The sequence below is a fragment of the Artibeus jamaicensis genome, unplaced genomic scaffold (assembly GCF_021234435.1).
Source record: "Artibeus jamaicensis isolate MK-2021 breed Jamaican fruit bat unplaced genomic scaffold, CSHL_Jam_final contig_233, whole genome shotgun sequence".
In the NCBI taxonomy this organism is placed as follows: domain Eukaryota; kingdom Metazoa; phylum Chordata; class Mammalia; order Chiroptera; family Phyllostomidae; genus Artibeus; species Artibeus jamaicensis.
Window position 1 is genome coordinate 47,299,052 of NW_026521486.1, and position 22,612 is coordinate 47,321,663.

The 22,612-nt window shown below is 57.2% G+C and overlaps 1 protein-coding gene across 3 annotated transcripts in view; it reads right to left on the reverse strand.

The window, feature by feature from the left end:
* RAPGEF3 (Rap guanine nucleotide exchange factor 3) overlaps positions 1–22,612 on the reverse strand; it is a 49,145-nt gene that overhangs the window by 25,476 nt on the left and 1,057 nt on the right. For 2 of the 3 annotated variants that reach the window (XM_053661923.1, XM_053661924.1), the window contains exons 3-27: positions 16,430–16,483; positions 16,240–16,346; positions 15,914–16,035; positions 15,641–15,809; positions 14,946–15,030; positions 14,552–14,612; positions 14,364–14,440; positions 14,020–14,166; positions 13,400–13,512; positions 13,009–13,097; positions 12,620–12,698; positions 12,268–12,418; positions 12,102–12,184; positions 11,278–11,317; positions 8,264–8,345; positions 7,825–7,971; positions 5,720–5,817; positions 5,124–5,249; positions 4,854–5,035; positions 4,441–4,531; positions 4,240–4,290; positions 3,316–3,403; positions 2,895–2,959; positions 2,394–2,448; positions 2,228–2,299 (exon numbers count right to left, since the gene is read on the reverse strand). In XM_053661923.1, the coding sequence (XP_053517898.1) occupies positions 2,228–2,299; positions 2,394–2,448; positions 2,895–2,959; positions 3,316–3,403; positions 4,240–4,290; positions 4,441–4,531; positions 4,854–5,035; positions 5,124–5,249; positions 5,720–5,817; positions 7,825–7,971; positions 8,264–8,345; positions 11,278–11,317; positions 12,102–12,184; positions 12,268–12,418; positions 12,620–12,698; positions 13,009–13,097; positions 13,400–13,512; positions 14,020–14,166; positions 14,364–14,440; positions 14,552–14,612; positions 14,946–15,030; positions 15,641–15,809; positions 15,914–16,035; positions 16,240–16,346; positions 16,430–16,483 (2,434 nt within the window). Of the gene's footprint in view, positions 1–982; positions 1,399–2,227; positions 2,300–2,393; positions 2,449–2,894; positions 2,960–3,315; positions 3,404–4,239; positions 4,291–4,440; positions 4,532–4,853; positions 5,036–5,123; positions 5,250–5,719; positions 5,818–7,824; positions 7,972–8,263; positions 8,346–11,277; positions 11,318–12,101; positions 12,185–12,267; positions 12,419–12,619; positions 12,699–13,008; positions 13,098–13,399; positions 13,513–14,019; positions 14,167–14,363; positions 14,441–14,551; positions 14,613–14,945; positions 15,031–15,640; positions 15,810–15,913; positions 16,036–16,239; positions 16,347–16,429; positions 16,484–22,612 lie in introns of those variants that run through there. The other variant, XM_037135503.2, reaches the window with a different exon arrangement.

Genomic DNA, 22,612 nt, shown 5'->3' on the forward strand with positions numbered 1-22,612 from the left:
GAGCCCCAGCAGATGTACCTGCTGAGCAAGGGCAGGGCCGACTTCCTCTACGGGCCCTGGAGCCTGTTGCTCCATACCCACCCCAGGCGCACTCCCAAGGCCAAGAGGTCCCTCTTGGACACACATTGCACCACTTCCCCCCGCCAGGCCCAGGGCCATGGGGAGCAGAGGGGGCGTCCTCCCAGTAACTGGTTCCCAAGGGACATGCCAAAAATAGGACTTAATGCTGACAGAGCCTGCTGGGACCACTGTCACCACCGGTGAGAACTCCTGACTTCCTGGAACGCTGTGAGGCCTTAGCAAGAGATGGACTCCCCACAGAAGCCTATGCCTCAGCGTCCTCTCTGACACTGCCCCCCCCCAACCCCTGAGAGACCTCGATTCACTGTGAGCACCTGGGGACAGGCCAGGATGAACTCCAGGCCAAGGGACAGGAAGTGGAGCCAGAGGAGGCAGTGGGAGGACAGAGTTGTAGCTGGGCTGTCATAGTCTTCCCAGACCCCGTCAGGAGCCGAGGGCTTCCCTGGCCAGCGGATGACAGGCGCTCTAGGCTCCAGCAGGTGCGGTGGCCAGGGGGGTTGGATCTGGACAGCAGTCAGCCACCTGGGAGCCCTGCCTGGGTCCCGGAGACCACGCTCGGGCTGTGGAGTGGCTCCGTCAGCCTCTCTGGGTCCACCCCAGGGCACAGCACCTCCTCCTCAACTCCAGGGCTTCTTGGCCACACCCCCACAGGGCTGGGCTCAGAACACAGGCATCTGTTAATTCAGGGTAACAATAAGGCTCTTCAGAGACCACCGCTCCAGAACAAACAGCCTCGACCACACCCAACTGTTTATCTCCTATGCTGTGGAAAGAAAAGCAGGACCAGCCCTCCCACGCCTGGCCCTACCCCTGCCACGCACATGCCACACTCATGGGGACAAACCCCAGGGGCCAGGAGACGGCCGGACAACAAAGCCATAAGCACAGAATCCAGAAAAAACCTGGTGTGGAGAGCGCTCTATTGAACACAGAGTCCTGGCGCCTGCTCTGCTCTCCCACCCACTCCAGGGTCTCTGCCCCCCATTCCTCGGCACGGGCCCTGATCATTCCGCTCTGAGGTCCTCCTTGGCCGACAGTCATCACAGGGGACAGCTGCCTCCACGCTGCCAGATCCAGGGCCTCAAGTCCGCTTCTCGGAGAGCCCTGCCCAGCTGTGGCCAGCCTGTGGGCCCCTTGGCCCAGGCGCGCCCTGGCTTTCCAGGCGGGAAGTGCCTGCTGTTCCAGCCCCAGCCCCTCCTCATGGCTCCAGCTCCCGGGAGAGGCGGGACAGTTCCCGCTGGTTGTCAATGACCTTCAGCTGTTGGACATAGGCCCAGGCGCTGCTGGGACTCCGGGTGCCCAGGGACTGCTCCGAGCCTGGCGGAATGGGCGGGGGAGGGGGTCAGTTCAGGGAGAGCACAGACACCACTTGTCGAGTCCATCCCCCGCCCCTCCAAGGAGCAAGCCGGCCCTCTTGCCGCCCGCCATCCGCCCTGCCATGTCCCGCCGCCGGTCCCCAAGACTGCCGCCCTCACCCCCACCGACCTGCGGGCAGAAGAGGGCAGGCCCCAAGAGTACATATAGTATAATAATACCTCTTTTACTAAGTTCAAAAGCAATCAAAACTAAGGAATATTTTGTTGTCATATATATGTATACATATGCACACATCTATAAATGAGGCATTTAAAATATACATGTATATATGTATATTTATGAAAACAAGAAAATAAGTAACTCAAAATTCAGGATCGCAGTGAGCACAGGCGGGAGGCCAGGGGACAGGAGAGGGGAACGTCACACAGAGTGAGGCAGTGTTGTCAACACGCTCGCGCGTGGGCTGGGTCCAAGAATGTTCCTGACACTGACAGAATAAACACGCACGTGAAGTAAAATAAAGGGCCATTGATAACAGTGTGGCTCGGATGTGGCGTGTGGTTAATCCCATTTCATGCAACTGAGGGCGATTTTTAAAATGCGTGTCGGAAGCCAGACAGCCTGGGCCTTGGCTCTCTCGCTAACTCGTGTGGCCTTCTGCAAGTCACTTTAAATACACAAGCCCATTTGCACACCTTCAAACTGGGGAGACATTCCAGCTACTCTTAGAGGCGTGGTAATCAGTGTGTATCATACATGTATCATGCATGCAAGAACCTATGCCTGCCAGTCAGGGCTAACTCATCAGCACCACCCTGCCCCCACTTACACGTGGAAATCCTTGCCAGCTGGCCGTCCTCGTGGAGGTGGGAGACGCGGCTTCTGAGTGGTGAGAGAGGCACTGGGTGGGAGGAGAGGTGGGGGTTAGGGAGACAGAGTCAAGCCCCACAGCGATGCTGTGGGGGGCTCCTACCCAGGGAGACCAGCCTTCTCACCGTAGCTGTGGCTTCGGCAGTGGTGCAGCATCCGCACGGCTCTGGCCATCATTCTCTGCAGACAGAGCAAGGACACAGGACTTGGCCTGAGGGCAGAACCCTGGCCTGGCCTGTGAAGCAGCTGGGGACCAGAACTCCCTTTGAGCAGGGTGCTCCCAGAGACTAAGAAGCTGTAAGAGGGGGTCGTGTCTGCTTCTCCTTTGCACAGGCAGAGGCCCAGCAGGGACCAGGAAGTGGGAAGAAGAACGAAGGTCGGGACGGGCTCCAAGAGGAAGGGGCCTGGGAGGGGCTCTCCTTGAACGGTGAGACTGTTGAGGCTGCCCCGTCAGCAACCCCACAGAACAGGCCCTCCCGACACAACGGGGTTAGGCCTGCTATGTTAACATAAGTATTCACATTCATATTATTAATAACTGCAGACCATTTCCCAAGCCCTTTCAAGGTCATAGTCATGTCCCCCAACCCACTCCAGTAGTAAACAACTACTCTCCTTGAACTCACCATCTTCTCAAAGTTGATGAGATTCTCCACCAGGGTGTGGTTCCCCTCATGGATAAAGGTCATGTCTGCAAAGAAACAGATTTTGCTCAGAGGTCTCCAAACGCCTTCCCTTTCCGGCAGCCCAGGGGAGGCGAAGGGCCTGCCCCACCCCCACACCGGCCTCCGCCTCTGGCTCCCCTCCGACCTCCCGGAGTAGTTCCTTGTATCCCTGAGGCCCCTTACCATAGGCCATCCAATGTCACCAATAACTGTCTTCATGTCCTAACTCTGCTTCTAGCCTGTGAACACCTAATTCAACTCTGTGCCCCCACCCCAGGCGTCAGCACATTGGAATTACTCAGAGAGGGTTGGGTGGACGTGCAGACAGACACAAGAACGGATAACAGGATGGAGGCCGGAGGGTAAGCTCGAGTCCTATTACCTTTGAGGAGAAGGGGCATGAAGGGGATGACGGGAGGGGAGAGCTTCGTGAGGGCCAGTCGGTACACTCGGTGGTTCCAGGAGGGGTCCTGGGAGGGGAGAAGTCAGTGAGATGGGGGTCCCCCACTCCATAACCTGCCACACACGACACAGCCCCATGCCTCACCCACCCAAAAGAGCAGCATGCCTGTCTGTGCTGGGGCCCAGCTCCTCGCCAGCCCCAGCTCTCACCAAGGCGGGCTCTGCGGAAAGGCTGCATGCGCCTGTGGCTGCCTGGCATCCAATTAGCCCCCAGGGGAACTTCGTGGCCAGCAGTCACAGGGGCCCGCAGTTTCCACAGATCTCTCTCTTTCTGTGTCTCTCTGTCCACCGCCCCCTCCCCCAACAGGTAAGTTCCTTTGAACCTCTTGAGCCCCATGAGGTGAATTTTCTTTCTCAAGAGCTCCGAGAGCCATCCTGATAAAGAAAAACACCTCTGAGCCAGTTCTCTCAAACACTGTCAAACACTCCCAAAACCCCCAACAGCTCCTGGCGGCTGAAGTTCAGCTCCTCAACTCCTTCCTCATTTTTGGCCTTGTCTGGCCCACAGGCGCCTGGAGTGTCCCAAGGGCCCACTGACCAGCCCTGGCATGCAGCAGGGGAGGGTGCAGGTGCTGGGGCCTGCTTTCCGAGGCTTTCGGCAGGTTGGCAGGGGCCCAGCGCCTCCCTATTCCCCCCCGGCAGCTCAGACCTGGGGCCGGACACTGCGTGTGCCTGTTCTGGTCTTCACACAGGACTCAGAGCCACAACAAAGGCACCCCCCCCAGTACCTACACATGCTGAAGGGTGTAACACTCTGTGTTCCTCCACCATGATGCTAAACACCGGATCCCTGAACATATTCAGAGGGAACCAGGCCCTGGACGAGCTGAGGCCCAGCACTTACCAGCAGCCTCTCAAGGGCCGAGTACAGCTTCCGGATTTTGTGGGGCAGCCGCTGAGAAGGAGAGGTCAATGGAGACGTCACTGCTCTGGGGTCGGAGCCCTGTCCCCACCAGGACTCCCAGGATGGGCTTGCAGCCAGACCTCAGGACTGAGTCAGTGTGGGGGAGAGGGCACCTGACCTCCCCTTCTGGGTCACACCTACCTCCCAGGTTTGGGCCAGGCGGCTGATGGCCGAGTTGCTGAGGCCAAACATGACCGCAAAGAAGGAATTGAGGTTCTTTTGTTCCTTGAGGCTGTCAGCAGAAAAACCAGAGACCCTCAGGGGAAACAGCCACACCCACAGAGCTTCACATCAAGACAACATCCAGGCCTGGGACCCACCCAGACCCTGGCCAGGCCAGCACAGCCATTGCTGGGGGGGGGGGGAGCCGGGGGGTGCGCAGGGCTGGGGGGACGGGACGACTGGAGCTGGATGCGGTGGGGAGGCAGAGGCTCCAGAGGACCAGGGGGTGGCAGATTTGGCAACATACTGACCAGGGACAGGATGGGGGCACAATTAAGAAAAAGTGGCCTAGGGCCTCTGCCACACCTCCCACAGACCCCACAGGCACGCACTGGGCTGCCAGCTTGATGAACTTCCTGAGCAGCTGGGCCCGAGGGCCGGGTATGGGGCAGAGACACAGCTCCGTGGCCACCCAGTACTGCAGCTCGTTGAAGCGGCGCATGAACCGCTCCAGGTTGGCGGTGGTGACGTCCCGCAGGTGCTGGGGGCCCAGCACATAGTAGATCAGTTCCACCTGTGTGGGGGATAGCACGAAAGATCAGTGCAGGCCAGGCGGGGCGCCCCGCCCCCTGCTGTCTGCCCCTCAGCTCTGCTCCCTGCACCTGGTGGATACTGTTGAAGAGGTTCCAGTCGTGGTCCGTCAGCTGGCCTGCCAGGTCCTTGGCGCTCACCAGGTCTAGTCCCTCGGCAGAGCCCACAGTGGGCCCCAGCTGCTCAGGGTGTGGGGTCTGCAGGTGAGAGAGTACTCAGAGGGCTGCCCAAGGGATCCAGAGCAAAGGGATCAGATGGGAGGAAAGAATTTGGGGGAGACTCTGTACCCAGGATCAGAAGCGCGTTGGTATGGGCAGGGGTGCTGAGGGAGTGAAGGGGCCTCTAAAGCATGGGACTTCCCAAGAAGGCATCTTCCTGTCAGATCCCCAATACTGAGACCCCTGCTTGTAGGGCCTCTACCCCCTGAGGAACCCCTAATGGGGACAGGCCTTCCTCTTTCTCCTTTAGGGCTCCCAACCAGCGGTCCCCGCCTCCATCCTTTGGAATACCCAATCGGCTGAGGCCCACTCTTCCCAGTGCCCCTTCAGGCCCAGCAGCAGCCACACCAGGCCCCCTCCCTCTTCTCTGTGACCCTCCCTCAGCACCTGTCCTTACCACCCCCAAGACACAGATGGTCCCTGGGTCCTGGCACCCTGCCTATTCCTACCAGCTTATGCACTTCCTGTGGGTTGACAACAAAGAGCCGTTCGTTGAGCCCCAGGGATGTGGCCACACCACGGGCATCTGGCTGCAGGCCAATGGCATCTGCAAAGAGAGCAGAGGCTGCACTGGAACAGGGAGCGGAGCCAGGGAGCAGCTGGAGGCCGGGGAGTGGCCCTACTGGAGGCCGGGGAGTGGCCCTACTGGGGGCTTGGAGGTTCTTCTCCCAGGATCAGGGTTAGAGTCCCGGGCCAGTGCTCTAAACGCACAGGTGCACGTGCCCAGGTAGCATATCTGAGGAGGATGAAAGAGGACAGGAAGTGAGACAGGAAGAGACCTCGGGCAAGGTGGGAATCACCCTGAGCCTCAGTTTCCTCCTTTGTCAAATGGAGACAATAAGACTTACCCTGACTATGCACAGTCAAATGAAATAAGTTATATAAGTATTGGCTAAGAATATGATACTTTTCATAGCCCTCTGAAAATTGGGAAATGCCTTAGAGAAGGCTTGGTGTTGATTTTCATCAGCTCATGTGGACTGGGACTGTGCTTTAAGTCATGTTTGAGTCCTCAGTCCCTGGACCAGTAGCTTCCAAAGTAAGGTAGGCTTTGCCATCCATTTGTCCAGGAAAAAATATTAGTTCTACTTTAAATTTATCTTTTCTCATCTGTTTTACAACTCTATTTTGTGTACCACTTTATAATTACATAACCTTAGTGTAGGAATTCATGTGTATGACTTATAAGCAAATATACACAGAGCAAGGGGTTTGTAATAAAATACTGGTTCCTGACAAGGTGCCTATACATGTTGGTTTTGTGCAACTGCAACTCTTCAGATGGCCACCAGAGAGCAGTGCTTCCAGAGCACTAATAGGCACAGGTGACTTCATCCTTTCTACCCAAGTCCTGAAGGGAGGTTTTTCTTTTCTGCCTCCACTCCTTGCCATTATTCTCTGGATGTCTCTAATTCCTGTCTACCCTGGGCTCCAGCAGTCAGGCCTGTGTGGCATCCTTCGCAGACAGCAGTGTTTTTTTTAAATGTCCCAAGTTCTTCAAAGACAGGTCTCAAAAACCCATGCTGCCATGTTCTGAGCGCTGACTTGGTGCCGGACCCCAGCTCCGTGCTTCACACCCAGCACCTCATTTGCTAGTCACAGCAGACCTGTGTGATAGGTCCATTTATAGCGCACATTTGACAGACGAGGAGAGAGAGGCTCAGAGAGGTTCAACAACTGCCCGGGATTGCACACCTAGTAAGCAGTGGGCCTCAGGTTCCAACACAGGTCTGGGAGTCTGGTCTACACTCTTAACCACCAAGCTGTGTTATCTCCCCTGCCACGGCACCTCGAGCTCCTAACGCATTGCTGGTCCACAGCTGATCCTCAAATATGCTTGCTGACTGACAAGATGAATGGGCATGAGGGAGTGAAGGGGCCTCTAAAGGATGGGACTTCCCAAGAAGGCATCTTCCTGTCAGATCCCCAATACCGAGACCCCTCCTTGTAGGGCCTCTACCCCCTGGTGGACCCCCTAATCGGGGCAGGCCTTCCTCCTTCTCCTTGACAGCTCCCAACCAGCTGGCTACACTCACTGTGTGAGCTTGAGGAAATCACTTAATCCCCATGAGCTTCAGTTTTCTTGTCTGAAAATAGGATAAAAGGACCTATCTCTAGTATTGTTACTGGACTAAATGAGCATGTACACATGACAATAACAGCAGTAGCAGCTAAAACCTAAGGAGTGCAGTGTGCCAGACACCATTCTAGACACTTCCACAGATGAGTTCACTAGTCGTCACAGTCCCTCCCTGAAGCAGGTACTCTCATTACACCTGTTTTACTGATGACGAAACAAAGCTCGGGGAGATGAAGTACCCTGCCCAGGGACATACGGACAGCGAGCTGAGGGGCTGACATCAAATGCAGGCGGCAGGTTCCAGAGCTCATGCTGTTAAGCACCACACTTAAAGCACTTTGAAGGGACATCATCAACCTCCCCTAATCACACTGACGAAGATGATCAAAGTGAATGATTTTAACTGGGGGCTCTGGGCATGGCTCTAAGGGGGTTCCCGCCCTTGGGGCCACCCGACTCAGACACACAACTCACCACCTGCAGAGTTGACTTTCACCAGCACCTGTCCCTTGGTCCAGCCATCCTCCTGGGCCAACGCCGCCATCACCTCTCTCACTGACGCGGTCACAGGCAGCTGTAGGGTCACCACCGAGTGGTCTGGCCGGCAGATGTCATAGGGGACTGGAGAGGAAGACCAAACTGAGCTGTGGGAGGGGCTGCTTGGTTTCCCCACCCCAGGAGAGAGAGGGCAGCCAGCAGTGGGCAGGGTCCCCAGGAGGCAGGCAAGGGTGCTAAGGAGAGGCCTGGGTGGGCACACGGCACACAGCAGGTGGGACACCCTGAGCCAAGGAGAGGGAGAGGCTGGAACTGATGCCCCAAGGACTATAGGGTGCCATACTTGGCCTGGCACACTGCGGTCTAGGGTGACCACAGCAGGGTGTGGGCCATGTCCCGGCTGGCCCAGATCACCAACCTTTGTCCCCAACTCGGATGGTACAGTTGCTGCTGGGGAAGGGCTCATCCTGGCTAGGGAGCCAAACAGGCATGTTCCGGGCCTGAGAGGGAAAGAAGGTGAGGCCGGGAGGACACAGAGGGGAGCATGCAGGGCCAGGCGGGGCCTCATCACTGGGAGCACGGGACCTGCACAGCATGCACACCACCCAGGGCTCAGCTCGCTGAGTGCACCCAAGCCAGGTAAGACCCTGGGACCAAGAGGGACGGAGCAGGGCTGAGACGGAGGGTGCACCCCTCTGCGGTGCTTCAGCCCCCGTCACACAGGCCCAGAGCTGTTCGGATGTGAAAGTCCCCCATCTGGTTTCCTCCTCCCCATCATCCTTTGGTGCCGTTTGCTAGGTTGCTGTTTGCTACATGCCAGGCTAAGGACACGCTTTCTCTAAGTTCTGTATTTCTATGTACTTTTTGCCCAAATTTTTGAGGGAAAAATAAGGATGCACATTATATATGGGCAGCACTAATTGGTTACTGGTACATAGCATTTCTTCTGCCTTGTATCTGTTCTTGTGTTTTGTAATTATCTATTATGCAAAATTTCTTGTACCATAATATATTCAAAAATACATGCTAAAATTCCTTTACAATACAAAAAACCGAGTATCTAAATATAAATAAATAAGTAACTGGATTGAAAAATTAAAATGAAAGGTTTTTTTTCTGAAAGTTTGGGCCAAAAACATGGCGGCTCATTACACATGACAAAATATAGTATTTAAATATTCAGAATAATCCTTTGACAAAAGTATTATTGTTATTATTCCCACTTTATAGATCAGATAAACCAGGCTGAGAGGTCAAATAACTCGCCCAGGGCAACACAGCTGCTGAGCAGCCCGGTGGAATGCTACCCAGCGCCTCCCTCACCCTGGGTCAGCTGCCCTCTCAAACCCCACGACCCCCGCCCCACCCCGGCCCCAACCACAGCAGGCTGAGGGGGCCGCCCCTGCTGGGCAAAGGCCCCCCTACCATGGCCCCTCTGCCCGCCCAACTGTCCTTTCCAACCCCTGTACTAACAACTCTCTTCCTCCTCGAAGCTGAACGTGGCAGATCAGGTTCAGACCTAGACCGTGACTCGCCCCGGATTCCCCAATCCCAGGATCTCCCCGAGCTCCTCTAGCAGCCTCACGGGCCATCTGCATGTGAAAGACTCTTAAAACCAGACCACCAGCGCCAAATTCTCTTCCAAGCCCTGGTCTCAGATGCCTCCTGGATCCTGCTGCATCTGTGCTCCGCCGGCTCATCCTGCCTCTCGGACCACCCCTCCTGGCCATTCTCCTGGGCTCACGGCTCCTGCCTCACCCACCTCCCCACGGCTTGTCATCGTGTCCTTCAGAATGGGTCTCCCTGTATCCCCCTCCCCAGCCCAGGCCAACCCTCCAGTTCCACCTGCCCACATCTCCTCACACCTTATCTACTCCAGTGGCCCAGCCATTCTCCTGCACCGTCAGCCCTCTGGGGCCTCCCTGCCTCCTCTTCCAATCTGCCTGACCACAGCCAGATGAAGCTTCCTAACCCGGCTACAAGCCGGCCACTGTCTGCTGGTAAGTACAGGCTCCCTAAGTGACCTCTGCAAAACACAAACCTGACCTTGTCAATCCCTGGCGCAGATACCAACAACTCACACTGCTCTGAGGACAAGGACCAAACCCCTCACCACGGCCCCTGCCTGCATCCTTGGCTTCCTCTGCCGTCCCCTCTGGCACTCCCTCCTCCAGAGCTCCCCCTCATACCTGCCAGCAGTCTCGCCCTCCACCCTCACCTTGCAGCTCTCTCAGCACCTGCAGTTACTTCCCAAGGACACTCCTCTTGACCCTGACCCTGAGTCAGTCAGTACCTTTCCTGTCTTCAGAGACCCTGCCTTAGCCCTTAGACATCGTGAGATTGTTCAGCACCTCTGTTCCTCACTCGACTGTAAGCCCTTAGGGCCAGGGTGGTTCTCCCAGCCCACTAATGCGTCATGGCTCCCAACAGAGCTCCCAGGAGGGCACCGGAGGACCGTTCCACGCTGGTTCCTGAGTGCCAGCCACAGGACAGGGAGCATGGTGAGCCCTGGGGAATCAGAGGCCAAGGTCCCGCAAGCGTGAAGCCAGCAGTCTAGGGGGATGTGAGAGACACTAATAGCCAAGAAGCAACTACACAAATACAACAACTCCACATAGTGACAAATGCTTTGCAGAAAATTGTAGTGGATACCTTGGAAGACACTGGCCAGTAGAGGGGTGCTCTGAATAGAGAGATGCAAGGGGGCCTCTCTGGGAACCCAACAATTTGGCTGAGATCAGAACAAGAAGGATCCAGGTAGGCAAAGAGCCAGAGAAAGAAAGATCTTGGCCCTGAGATGGGAACAAGCTTCACCCACAGAAGAGAAGGAGCCCATAAGCATCTTCGGCAGGGAGAAGGGGCGATGGGCAAGGTGGGAGGGACAGCTGGGGATGGGGACACCAGAAAGCCCAGGTGAGGCCTCGGGATTTTATTCCCAGTGCAACACTCCCAACCTACCTTTCCAGTCCCTTTTCCCGCCACTATTCAACCAAATCTCAGCTCCAGTCACCTCTTCTCATCCCCCTTTGCTCCCCCTGGGACCTGCTGGGAACAGCACCGGCCACCTCTAACTCCTAGCAGGGGCCTGCCTTCCTCTGGGCTCCTGGCACGGCCACCAGGAGCCACTGGGCCTCAGAGGCTGCCTTCAGGAACCACGCCTCACCTCGCAGGCAGGGACCGGTAACTGGCTCTAAGGGTGAGGGTGGGGCGAAGGGGTGACCTTAGACCTCTGTGTCCCCACAGGACATGGCCCCGGCACCACACGAAGCCCCCATGAGGCCAACCCCAACCCGAGGGTGTGTCTGTGTGGGGGAAACCTTCCGCCGGAGCCCCTGAGATGGGGGATGAAAGAGGGGCCGCGCAGTCCCCAGAGGAGCAGAGGGAGGAAGGTGGGGTTGACAGAGGCGAGGGCAGCTGACTCAGGGCAGACACCTTTATCTGAGGAGACGCACTCCCACAGCCATTCTCCAACCTGTGGAGCAAGGGAGAAGGGAGGTGAGACTGGAGGCCAGCGACCCCTGCAGGCTGGACACCCCAGGGCCAGCAGCAGGGAGGTGCCCTGGGCTCTGGATCCTGTCCGCCCTCACCCAAGGCTTGGTTACCCAAAGAGGGGTGACCCTGGGGCTGAAGGTGGGACCCCAGCTCCTGTGACTTTCCTAGGCCAGCAGGGGAGGGGAAAAGTTCAAGCGGAAAACGGACCCAGAGGTCAGCTGGATCAGGCACCAGTTCAGGTAAGTGTCCCCACGGGAAAGTCTGGGATATTTACTGGGCGGGGCCGGCAGGAACTGGCGCTGATGGCGCTCGGTAATAAACATGTGCCAAATGGAGGAAGTGAGAACAGCAGGTGCACTCGGGAAAGTGACACACAAATGACGGCGTGATGTGTGAGAATGGCCCAGTGTGTGACATGAGGGCAAACAGCAAGGGGACCGGCGGGAACAACTAATTGAAACAAGCGGCACTAGACCAATGAGCTACTGTAGGCAACGCTGGCATGGTGTGCGCATTTGCAAGGCGCTGCTCTGCACCCTGAAGGTGCAGTAACTTATTCCACCCGTGCGATGAGGTGGGCGCTCACCCAGATTACAGACAAAGGCCCGAAGCCCTGTGGGCAATGTGCTCAGGGCGGCCCAGCTGTAAGCGGTACAGCCTGGATTTAAAGGCACGTGTTTGAGTCCAGAGTTGGTGCTCTCGATTTTGAGTCACTGCCTGTCGTGCATGTTTGGTTCTAAGTTAACTCAGAGCCAAAGCATTACCTGTGGTGTCGCCGCCTCTCTGGCCACTGCTCCCGAAGCAGGTTGCTAAGCCGGGCATCCCTGCTCACCAGGTCTGAGAGTTTCTGGGAGGAGCCAAGATTCACTGAGATGCTGTAGCTGTGTCCACCTGGGTAGCCCTGTCCAGCCCTGCCTCACTCCCAGGTACCTGGAGAAAGCTGCTGGCCACAGGGTCAGTGTGCAGCATGGGGCCATACAGGGCCACCCACTGGCTGACCAGCCGCAGGATCTGCTGTCTCTTGTTGCAGATGTAGGTGTTACGCTCCTGCTCACTGCCTCCGGCGGGCTCCGCATGGAAGGTGGGTACCAGTCAAGGAAACCACAACATCCAACTGAGCCTCTCACCATACCTCACACAAAGGAGGGGCAGGATGCTGACAAGCTGGGCCCGGCACCGGCATGAGGCTGGTGCTTTGGAGGTTTTGGCACAGCCATGCCATGAGCAATTCCTTCTCCCTACTCCACACGGCGTCCTAGTCACCCTGGGGCTGGAAGGATATTGGTGCAGGAGGGCCGCGCAGAACTGGGTGCTGGGCATGAAGACTCTGTGAGTCAGGAGGAAATCACTGAGGAATGTCTCTGTAGGAGGGGAAGGGAGGGGGAGATAGGTGGGAGGTGGGGCTTCAGAGGTCAAGCCCACTGAACACAGGGACACAAGCAGCTGGGGTGTCCATCCCCCAATCCCACATGGTCAAGGTACCACCAACACCCAGTCCCCATGACTGCACTCCCTACCCAAGTCAACAGCTCAGGAATGAAGACTTCCTGCTGACTGACCCCACGGACCAATCCAGCACCCCATGAGATCAGGCGCAGATGCCTGGCTATCTCCCAGGTTGGGCTGACCACCTGATGAATCAGAGAGCAGGCAGGTGTCTCCTGCCCCTACCTGTTGGGTCATGAGCACTGGAATCAGGCCTCATGGCCTCCAACAGCAGTTCTAGGATCTTCTCCGGGGTCCCAGACATCACTGTATACCTAGTAGAAATGGCCCATCCATGACCCCGTGCCACCACTCCCCCTACCACAACCAGGGCAGATGCCAGGAATCAGTCATATCACTCCTCCTGTCTTGCAGCCATGCCCATCTTGGGGTGGAGGAGTGGCTGGTTCAGGGGGCAGCCACTTAATCAGCCACTGATTAAGGGGGCAGACATCCTTAATCCCTGGATGTCTGTCCACCCTCAGGAGGTCAGCAGCCAGGGGTATGACACAGAGGAAGGGAGTAAAGCCCGGGAAAAAGGAGAGCAGGTGGAGAGGGAGCTTGGTGGGTATGTTACCGGTTCCTGCCTGGGGTTGGGGGGCAAGAAGAGCCAGCGCCCTGCGAGGTTCTCTCCAGCACCAACACCACCTTGCCATGTTCTTCCAGCCTCATGGTCTTTGCTTCCACATCCTGGAGATCAAGCCATACCCAGTGCTCAGCACACACCATTGTCCCTTTCCCATTTCTAGGGCCTCTCCCTCCACCTCCCTGATTCCGGACCCTGAGCCCCACAAGGGCCCTCAGCCCTTCTCCCACCCTGTTCAACTCCCCAGCTTGGATCTGCTCCTCGCTCCCATCCCTCCTCAGCCTCAGCCCCTCCTCTGCTTCACGCCTCTGTGGTTCCAACCCTCCACTACACTGCCCCCCACCCCCTGCCCCCACCCCGCTGTAGCCCCACTACCCCCTGGTCTCTCACACACAGTGGGGTTCGCAGGGCTCACTGAACCTCCTCAGCAGGCTGCGGACCTCCGCACAGGCCCAGGGCTGTGCTCCCGCCTCCAGCTATTGTCTCTGAGCATCTCCCTCTCCTCTCTCTCCCTCCTCCTCACAGGCCCTCTGGTCCTTCCTCCTGCCCACGCTTCTCCAGAGAACTGTCCTGGCCATGTCCCTTGCCCTCCCCATCCCCAGTAACAGCACCTTGATGATACGGTTGAAGTCCTGCTTGTCCACTCGGAGAAAATGACAGTTGTCTTCTCGCAGGATGATGGTGGCTGCTCGGGGTGCGTCGTTCACCAGAGCCAGCTGTCCAAAGTCATCTCCCTCGTGCAGTGTGGTCACCAGGCCCTGTAGCCAGGCCTTAGTCACAGCCCAACTGCCCAACCCCCAGCCCTCGTGGAATCGGCCCATGTTGGGGAGAAGCACAGAGGCAGGAGAAGACTGGGGTGATCGGCAGCCTTGGGCCCACCAAAGGCACTGCCCGTGAGGGCATGAACCAGGGAGTAGTTACCACCCAGGGGCCTAGGGAAAAAGGGAGGACTCACCTTGCCATGGGTCACCACATTGACAGATCCCTTCCAGATAATGTACCACGAGGTACCCTTGTCCCCCTGGCTGAACACTGAGAGGTGCACAGATCAGACATGCCCCCAGTACCCACCCCTTCTTCTCTGTGGCCTCCATCCCTGCCCAGGTCCCTGGTGCCCAGCTGCCTGTCAACTGGCAGACTTACACACAGTCCCCGCCTTGCTGTGTGGTTCAAAGAGCAGGACCGCCGCCAGTTCCCGCTTCACCTGTGGGGCAGAGAGGGGAGGGTCAATGGGCAAGTCCAGGAGCTGAGGACCAGGTTAGAGGGAGGACCAAAGACATGAGTGCTCAGACACAGAGAGGTAGCTGGTCAGTTGGCCTGGGATTTGACTGGAGACCATGCAAAGCGAGGCAATGAGCTAAGAGAGGCAGAAGGATTTTCAGACAAGGATGCTAGGAGCAGGAAATCAGATGGAAATTTCCAATTTCCATAGGCAGAAGGGGGGGCAAGTATATGCTGGCCTAGCAGCCGTGCTCCTCAAGGCGCTCACAAGGAGAGGAGGCCTGGGGAAGGGGCAGGGCGGGGCCTGCGGACTGACCGAGTTGGAGAGGCGGGCCACGGCCTTGATGTGCAGCAGCTCCTCGAAGATGAGCTCCAGCTCCTCATCTGTGCGCTGGCCTGGGCTGCAGGCAGGGGGGCAGGAGCGAAGGATGAATTCTGGGCCCAAGGCCAGGGGTGTGGACCACTCACCCACCGAGCACAGGCCTGGGGTCAGCCGGTGCCTCAGCGAGGACTGCCATCACTAACAGCCAGCCACTCCCAAGTGCACGCTGTGTGCCTGACCCGGACAAAGCGCTGCACATGCAGTGCCCTCACAACACCCCGTGACGTGGTATCCTCATTCTCCTTGAGAGAAGAAGAAGCCGGCGTGGAAAGGCCCAAGGCCACCTCGCTAGTAGCCGGTAGAACTGGAACGTGAACCCAGACTCCGAAGGCCACCATCCCTCAGCCATCGCTGCCCCTCAGAGGGGGCGGGGTCTTCGGAGGCCCTGTACCCCACATTCTCAGTTGCAGAGGAAGAAACAGGTGTGGGGGGGGGGCGGCTCAGACTACGCAGCAAGTCTGTGCAGAATGCAGATCAGAGCTCGGGCCTCTGATCCAGCCAGGGTCCTTTCCCTCAGTGAGAAGTAAGGGATCTCCTCGGAGAGGCAACTGAGAAACCATGGAATCTGGGAGCCATGTGGGCCCCGGGGCCAGGCGGCGCAGGGTTCAGGGTGCTGAGTGCCGACTCACGGCTTTCGAAGTGCCACAGTGAGGAGAGCATCGGGCCCCCGCTGAGAGAGCAGGGCCATGGCCTCGACCAACTCCTCTTCCAGCTCATGGACTCCTGCAGGCTCCAGCTCCAGCCCCCGGAAACGGTAGAACTGGGTATCTCGGTCCTGGAAGGTCCAGTCGTGTTTGACTGGGAAGAGGCCCGGGCGTGCAGGAGGAGAGGAAATTGAGGCTGTGTGGATAGGGGCTACAATGCCCACCCTCCTTCCCGCGGACACCTGGGCGCAGGCTCACCATGGCAGAGGGCACCTTCATCGAGCAGGACCTGGCAGATTCCTACAGCCTGGCTCCGTGAATGGACCCCAAGCCCCAGGGCCAAGATCCCATCCACCAGCTCCCGACCTGAGCAGCATTGCCTACAAGAGTTGAAGGGGACAGGGGAAAAGGAAGGCGAGTCAAACGTCAGGAAGGGAGAGGGAGGAACTCTCCATCCGAAAGTCATCTTCCTAGGCTTAGCCCCAGTGCTGCTGGAAGCAGTGCCAGGCCCAGGTGCCTGGAACAGAACGAAGGCAGGAGAAGAGAGAGCAGATGGGCGAGGGGGCGCACAGGCTTCCGCTCACCGATAGAGTCTAAGGTGGTACTTTCGGTCTCGGATGAGGTTGGGGCAGGCGGCCAGGAGATGCCGATGCAGCTGCTTCCCAGCCCTGAGCACCCGCTCTGTGGACGCCTGGGGTGGGGGCAGAACATCTGGCTCAGGCCCCGATGCCCAGGCCACGCCGCCCCCTCCCAGCTCCACCGCCGGGCCTGTACCTGCTCCAGGCTCACGCTGAAATCCAGGGACTCCTCGCTGTTGGTGAGTGGCGTCTGAGGGCGAGGGGAAGAGACCACACGTCAGCGCCAGGCCTTCGGATCCAGCGCCTGGACCCCACCACACCCCCATCTCCCCACCCCCTGGCCCAGTCTCTAACTCCAAACGCATCCATTTAGCTACTAATTCAAGAAATACAGTTTCCCCCCTGTCTGTGGTTTTGCTTTCCGAAGTTTCAGTCACCCATCCTCAACTGTGGTCTAAATGGAAAATTCCAGAAATAAACAATTCAAAAGTTTTAAATCGGGCACCATTCTAAGTAGTATGATAAAATCTCCCTGGGATGTGAATCACCCCTTTGTCCAGCAAGTCCGCACTGTATCACGCTCCCCACCGGTTCGTCACTCGGCGTCCCTCTGGGTCATCAGACCCACTGTTGTGGAGTCCCAGAGCTTGTGTTCCAGCAGCCCTGATTCTCCCCAATAACGCCCCGAGTCACCAGCGATGATGCCAGAGGTTCGGGTGTGCCGAAGGCTAGCAGCCCAGTACTTCCTTAGTGAACAGGTGTGTGTGTGCAGGGGGACCACGGTATAGGTAGGATTCAGTCCTACCCCTGGCTGCAGGCATGGTGGGGGTCTTGGGACATAACCCCTGAGATTAGAGGGGACAACTGTAAACAAATACTCACTGAGCACCCCACGTGCCCGGCATCACCTCTTCCCCACACTGCTACCGCGTCCCCAGACACCTCAGCACTTCACCCCCACAGATGAGCAGCCCGAGATCCCGGTTCTGCTTACTCAGGGCCCAGGTGCGCCCAGGCTCCCAGGTGTACCGCACCTAGGGGAGCACGGGGGCCTGAGAGGCCCAGCAGTGAGTGGCTCAGGAGGCCTTGGGACACTTGCTCCTGGGCTAGGGCCCCAAGGCCCGATCGTGGAGTCGGGGTCTACGCCCGACCACGGGACGCTGGGCAGACCTCCCGCCTTGTGCAGCCTCGATGCAGCCTGTGAGTTAACACAAACGTGGGAGCCACGCTCCTGGGTCCAAAGCCCTCCTCCTCCACGTCCCAGCAGTGGGACTCTGAATACGATTTCACCTCTCCCTGCCTCAGTCTCCTTGTCTATAAGATCTATAAAACCCTCCTAATACCCACTTAGGCTTTCGGAAGGATTATGTGAGTTAATAATATACAGTGAATGTTCAAAGCACTGCCTGGCATATGGTTGTATGTACGTGTCAGCTATTATTAGTCATCTGCGAGTAGTCACAGGGCGGCCGCTCGCTCGAAAGCCCTTTTCCTCTCTGAGATGCTCCTGCTAGTCCATAACCCTGGAAGAGGGAGGAGGGCCCGGAAGTGCACGGGATTGGCCCCAGGAGGCCAGGTTCGTGCAGAAACATTGGTTAATGAGGTCTCCTGCCGCCTTTTGTATTAATCATGCCACCCAGCCTGTGTGTCCTGGGATGGCGGCTGAGAAAACCTCTCCCACCCCTGAAATGTGCAGACATCTCTGGACAGGATACCCTAACCCTGTAAGAGCTCTCCCCAAGACAGAGTGCTTTACAAAGCATAGCAGCTCTGTGAGCTCCTCTGATCCTGTACTACACGGGGTCAGGTGTGAGCAAGGTGGGGCAGGTCATACTCATCTTCTTTGATTTATGAGGAAACAAAGCTCATGAGGTGAGTACTAGGTAACTCAGTCATACGTACTTGAGATAGCCAGACAGCCGTGGATCAGCTCCAGTTCCTGCCAGGGCTCACATTCTTGGTCTCGCTCCACCCACCACACCTGCCGCTTCCTCTTCCTTCCCCCTTCTCCTCACCAGTGTTCTCCTGCTTTCTCATCTGCACTCAGAGCCCTGAAAGTGACCTGGCTGGGGAGCTGGGTACAACCAGGCCTGGGCCTGAACCCCCTTCCCTGGTTCTGGCATCTTCCACCATGTGCCAGGCAGACGCCTGAGGTCTGGCGTGTGGAGGCGCCTGACCCAGCATTGGACAGAAGTCCCTAGGTGTCCCAGGGGTATCCCTGCCTGGGTCATGGGGCCCAGCCTGGTGCCAGACACAGAGCCCTGGAGACTTAGCAACAGGAAATAAGGAGGAGGAGGAGGAGCCAGGGAAGGAGGAAGGGCAGGCATGCTTCCCAGCCAGCCCCCAGAGCTGGAACAAACAGTGCTGAGTGCTAATGACTTCTTGTTGTTCGTGTCAAAATGCCCAGGTGGCTCCAGTCCCTGCCCCAACTCCCTCCGGTGCCCACAACCAGGACTCCAGCACACGTTCCCTTCCTGGTATTATTCTGACCCCAAGGGCACATCAGGAGGGGAGGTGCCAGGTCATGTGGCCAGGCTGGTCACCACCCAGATCCCAGATCCACAGGCCTTGCTTTAAGTCATTTCCGGCCCTGCCCCAGGAGATGGGCGTGAGGTTCAGAGGCTGGGGACTCTGGCCCACACAGCTGAGGAGGGGACCTGAAGGCAGCCCTTTCATTTTGCCAAGGAAAGCAGGTACTCAGAGATGAAGTAACTTGCACACTGCTTAGAAAGATCCTTCGAAAAACTGCTACCGAGGCTGACCCTGAAAGGAGGTGTTTGTCTCCCTTCACACTGGAGAGGAGGCTCAGAGGTTACATAACCAGGCCCGAGAGTAGGTACCGGTGAGCACCAGGATTCACACGGTGCCCGCCTGCTCCCGAAGCCCATGCTCTTAGCCACTCCGCCCTGCTGCCTCCGTGGCAGCTACCCCATGCTCCCCGCGCTGTGCATGGAAGTTGAGATAGTAGAGGTATTCTGCCCTCAGGAATGTTCCTTGGGCAAGCAAGCTTGGAGAACCCCGGGCAAAACCAAGTTCAATGGGTTTGTTGTCACAGTCCCTCTGGGCCCCTACGTACCATGTTGGGGCGGGGGTACTATTCAGGGGCAGTGGTCAGTGTGTGGACTCTGGGTGTAAATCCTGCTTCTCCCATTGCCAGCTGATTGTGTGACCTTGGGCTGCTCATTAACCTCTCTGTGCTCCAGTTTCCTCAGCTGTACGGTGGGGTGGGCAACGAAAGTGCCTATTCTGTAGAGTTTGCATGAGGGTCCGATGAGGTCATACAAGAAAGCACTCAGAGCAGTGCCTGGCTTTCAGTAACTGCTCAGTAAATGTTAAGTAACTTGATTAATTTTTATTTCATGGTGGGCACCTATTACCTGGACACTGCAAGACATGGACTTTGCCTGACCCTGTCCTTGACCCGATGACCCTGAACATCAGCTTAGGGATTCTCTGTAGCAAAGAAGTAGCAGGTATGAGCCAGGGTGAAGGTCCTTGCCCACCACCCCCTCTCATGGCTTCACAGGAACAACTCGGGGTGGAAGAGTTGTAGCTAGCTCCCATGGCAACAGCGCCATGGGCCGGCCCACCTGCCATCCCTGTGACTGACCATCAGACCCCACTGGCAGGGCAGGTACAGACACACAGTCACGTGGGGCCCTGTCTGTCAGTTCCATTAGGCCATGGCTAGGCCCTCGGGCCAGACCTATGCATGGGGGAACAGGGAAAGGATGCATGCAGTGGGGTGATGCTTTGGGGTATCAGTGTTACTGTCTGCAGCAAGAAAAACTGTACCGTGAGCTTGGACCCTGCAGCCAGGTTACCCGGGACTGAAGTCCAGCTTTGTCTCTTAGCAGCGGTGCAGCTCTTGACCTGTCACTTACCCTCTCTGTGCCCCTGTCTCCTCATCTCTAAAATGAGGCGATGACATGAGCATCTGTCTCACAGGGCTCTCATGAGGGTATCTGATACAGTAAAGGCCTTATGTGTCCTAGGTACCTGCATAAGAGTGCCTGGGACATAAGTCCTCGATAACTAGCAGCTGCTCTCATTATTTGGACAGGTTGGATGAGTTGGAGCACAGTGACACCACCCCAAAACAATCACTCAAAGGGAAGCATCCCCAGGTGTCTCTGAGCTCACAGGACCCACCAGAGGTCATCCAGATCTGGCCCCTGCCTCTGGACTGAACGATCCCTCCCCCGCTGGTTCCCAGACACCAATCTCCTCGCCCCTTCATGTTTTCCAAAGGAGAGGCTCTTCCATTCCATTCCAGTGTCACCTTTGTCAGTTGGCAAGTCCTCTCTGTATCTAACCTCAGGCCTTCCTGCTGTAACCTTCTTTTATTTTCTCTCATCCTGGCCCAGCAGGAACAGAAAGTGCTCTCTTTAGGCCTCAGGAAGTTGATGGGCTCCCCCTTGGGTTTTGGTTTTGTTTCTAAATTTTTTTTTAAGATTTCATTTATTTATTTTTAGGGAAAGGGGAAGGGAGGGAGAGAGAAACATCAATGTGTGGTTGCCTCTTGAGAGCCCCCTACTGGGGACCTGGCCCACAACCCACACGTGTGCCCCGAGTAGGAATTGAACCAGCCACCCTTCGGTTCACAGGCCGGCACTCAATCCACGGAGCCACACCAGCCAGGGCACCCCTTTTGGTTTTCTATCAGGTTCTCTATGAGATGGAAATGGGCTACATAACTCCCAGCACTGTCCTCCTGGGACCATGGGCTCTACCACCTCACAATGTCCACCCTTTACCCTGTGTGTGCACACTCCCTGCCTGGCACCGTTCCTCATGTGAGCTCTCCATGGGTCACAGGCGTCATCTAGAGATGAGAGGTACAGCTTTACAGGTGCCCAGAGTCTCCAACGCAGACACAGTGGGCTGAAAAAACCCCACCTCCATCCCCCACAGCGGGTCATCAAGAGAGGGTCGGGCCCCTGTTCCAACCCGAAAAATCTAAGTTTCCTCTGATCACCAATTCCCACCTGCCCCCTACCTGGCAGGGGAGAGGCCTTGTTTCTGTGCCTTTGACCCCGTTTACACTCCAGCAACCCTCACCGCCACCCTTCCTGCCTCCCCGAGCACACCAGGGGTTGGAGGCGTCAGGAGACAGGCTGGCGGCCTCCTCTACCCGCTCCCAGACTTTGGGTCCCAGGGGATCCTCCAGTGACCTCATTGTCCTAGCACCTGACCTTTCCTCCACTCCCCACCTTGCCTCCGCAAGCTGGGAAGGGGACAGGAAACACACAAGTAATTATAGCCTCAGGGGGAAGAAGGGAGGGAGTGTTCCAGCCCATTGGCTCCCAGCAGCAGCTACTGCCAGTGACCTGGAAGTGGGGGAGCTAGGCCCAGAAGTCACCAGCTCCCTTGTCCCCTCCAGAGCCCCATCATGAGCACCCAGGACCCTTATCTGGAAGACACTGGGAGGGAGAGCCTGGGGGACTGTCTCCTAGAGTCCCCTCCCAATTTTGATGACAAGATGGCCCCTCATATTGGTGGGCCTCCGTTTTCTCTATTCAGCCTCAGGGTTTGGTAACTGTAAATGGAGAGAGGCAGGAGGAAGGAGGCAGGAGGTGGTGGTCATTCTACTCAGTGGGACTTGCCCCTAAGAGATAAGCTCCCCGGAGTCTGTCCCCTGTTCCCACTTTCCCTTCGCTTTTCCACCCCATTATCCCGGTGCCCTCCCAGTTCGCCTACACACGGGTGGGCACACACACTGCACCTCAGGCGAAGGCACGCTGTTAAGTCTGGGTGTTCGAGGAGAGCTTCTCTGCTGATTTGAATCCTGCGACCATCACCCGGCACCCCACCCCACCATTACCCCCTTCCTGTTCTCTCCTTCAGCTTTGCAGCTCCGAGCTGTTCTTCCCTGGCAAGGGCGGCTCCAGTCATCTCAGATCCTCTAAACTTCTCAGAATCCTTCCCTGCCCCGCCCCAAAGCCAGATGCCAAGCGGTGTTCACATGACCACCTCACCCCAAAATCGAAAGGCAGAACTGGTGCAGTTCAGTCTCTCACTAAAAGAGAATGTTGCCACGGTGATGTGTGGAGAACGGTAACCAAGCCTGCCTCGCCCCTGCCTTGACCTGCTCCCCAGTATTTCACACGTGTCTTTCACCCCCACCTAGAGAGCACACAAGCACTGACCCAAGGCACAGAAAGGTGATGGGTAAATGACAAACCCCGTGCTTCCTACCCCCATGTTAAACGGGGGCTCTGGGACGCCACACACACAGACACACTTGAGGCAGCTGTGTGGGCCACCCACGCACGCTGCCGCTAAGCTGCCTGACCCACTGTCCATCCCGTGGTTCGCCCTACACCCCCAGAGCAAGCTGGGCCGCCTCCAGCATGCCGGTGGTCCCAATCCGCGCCGA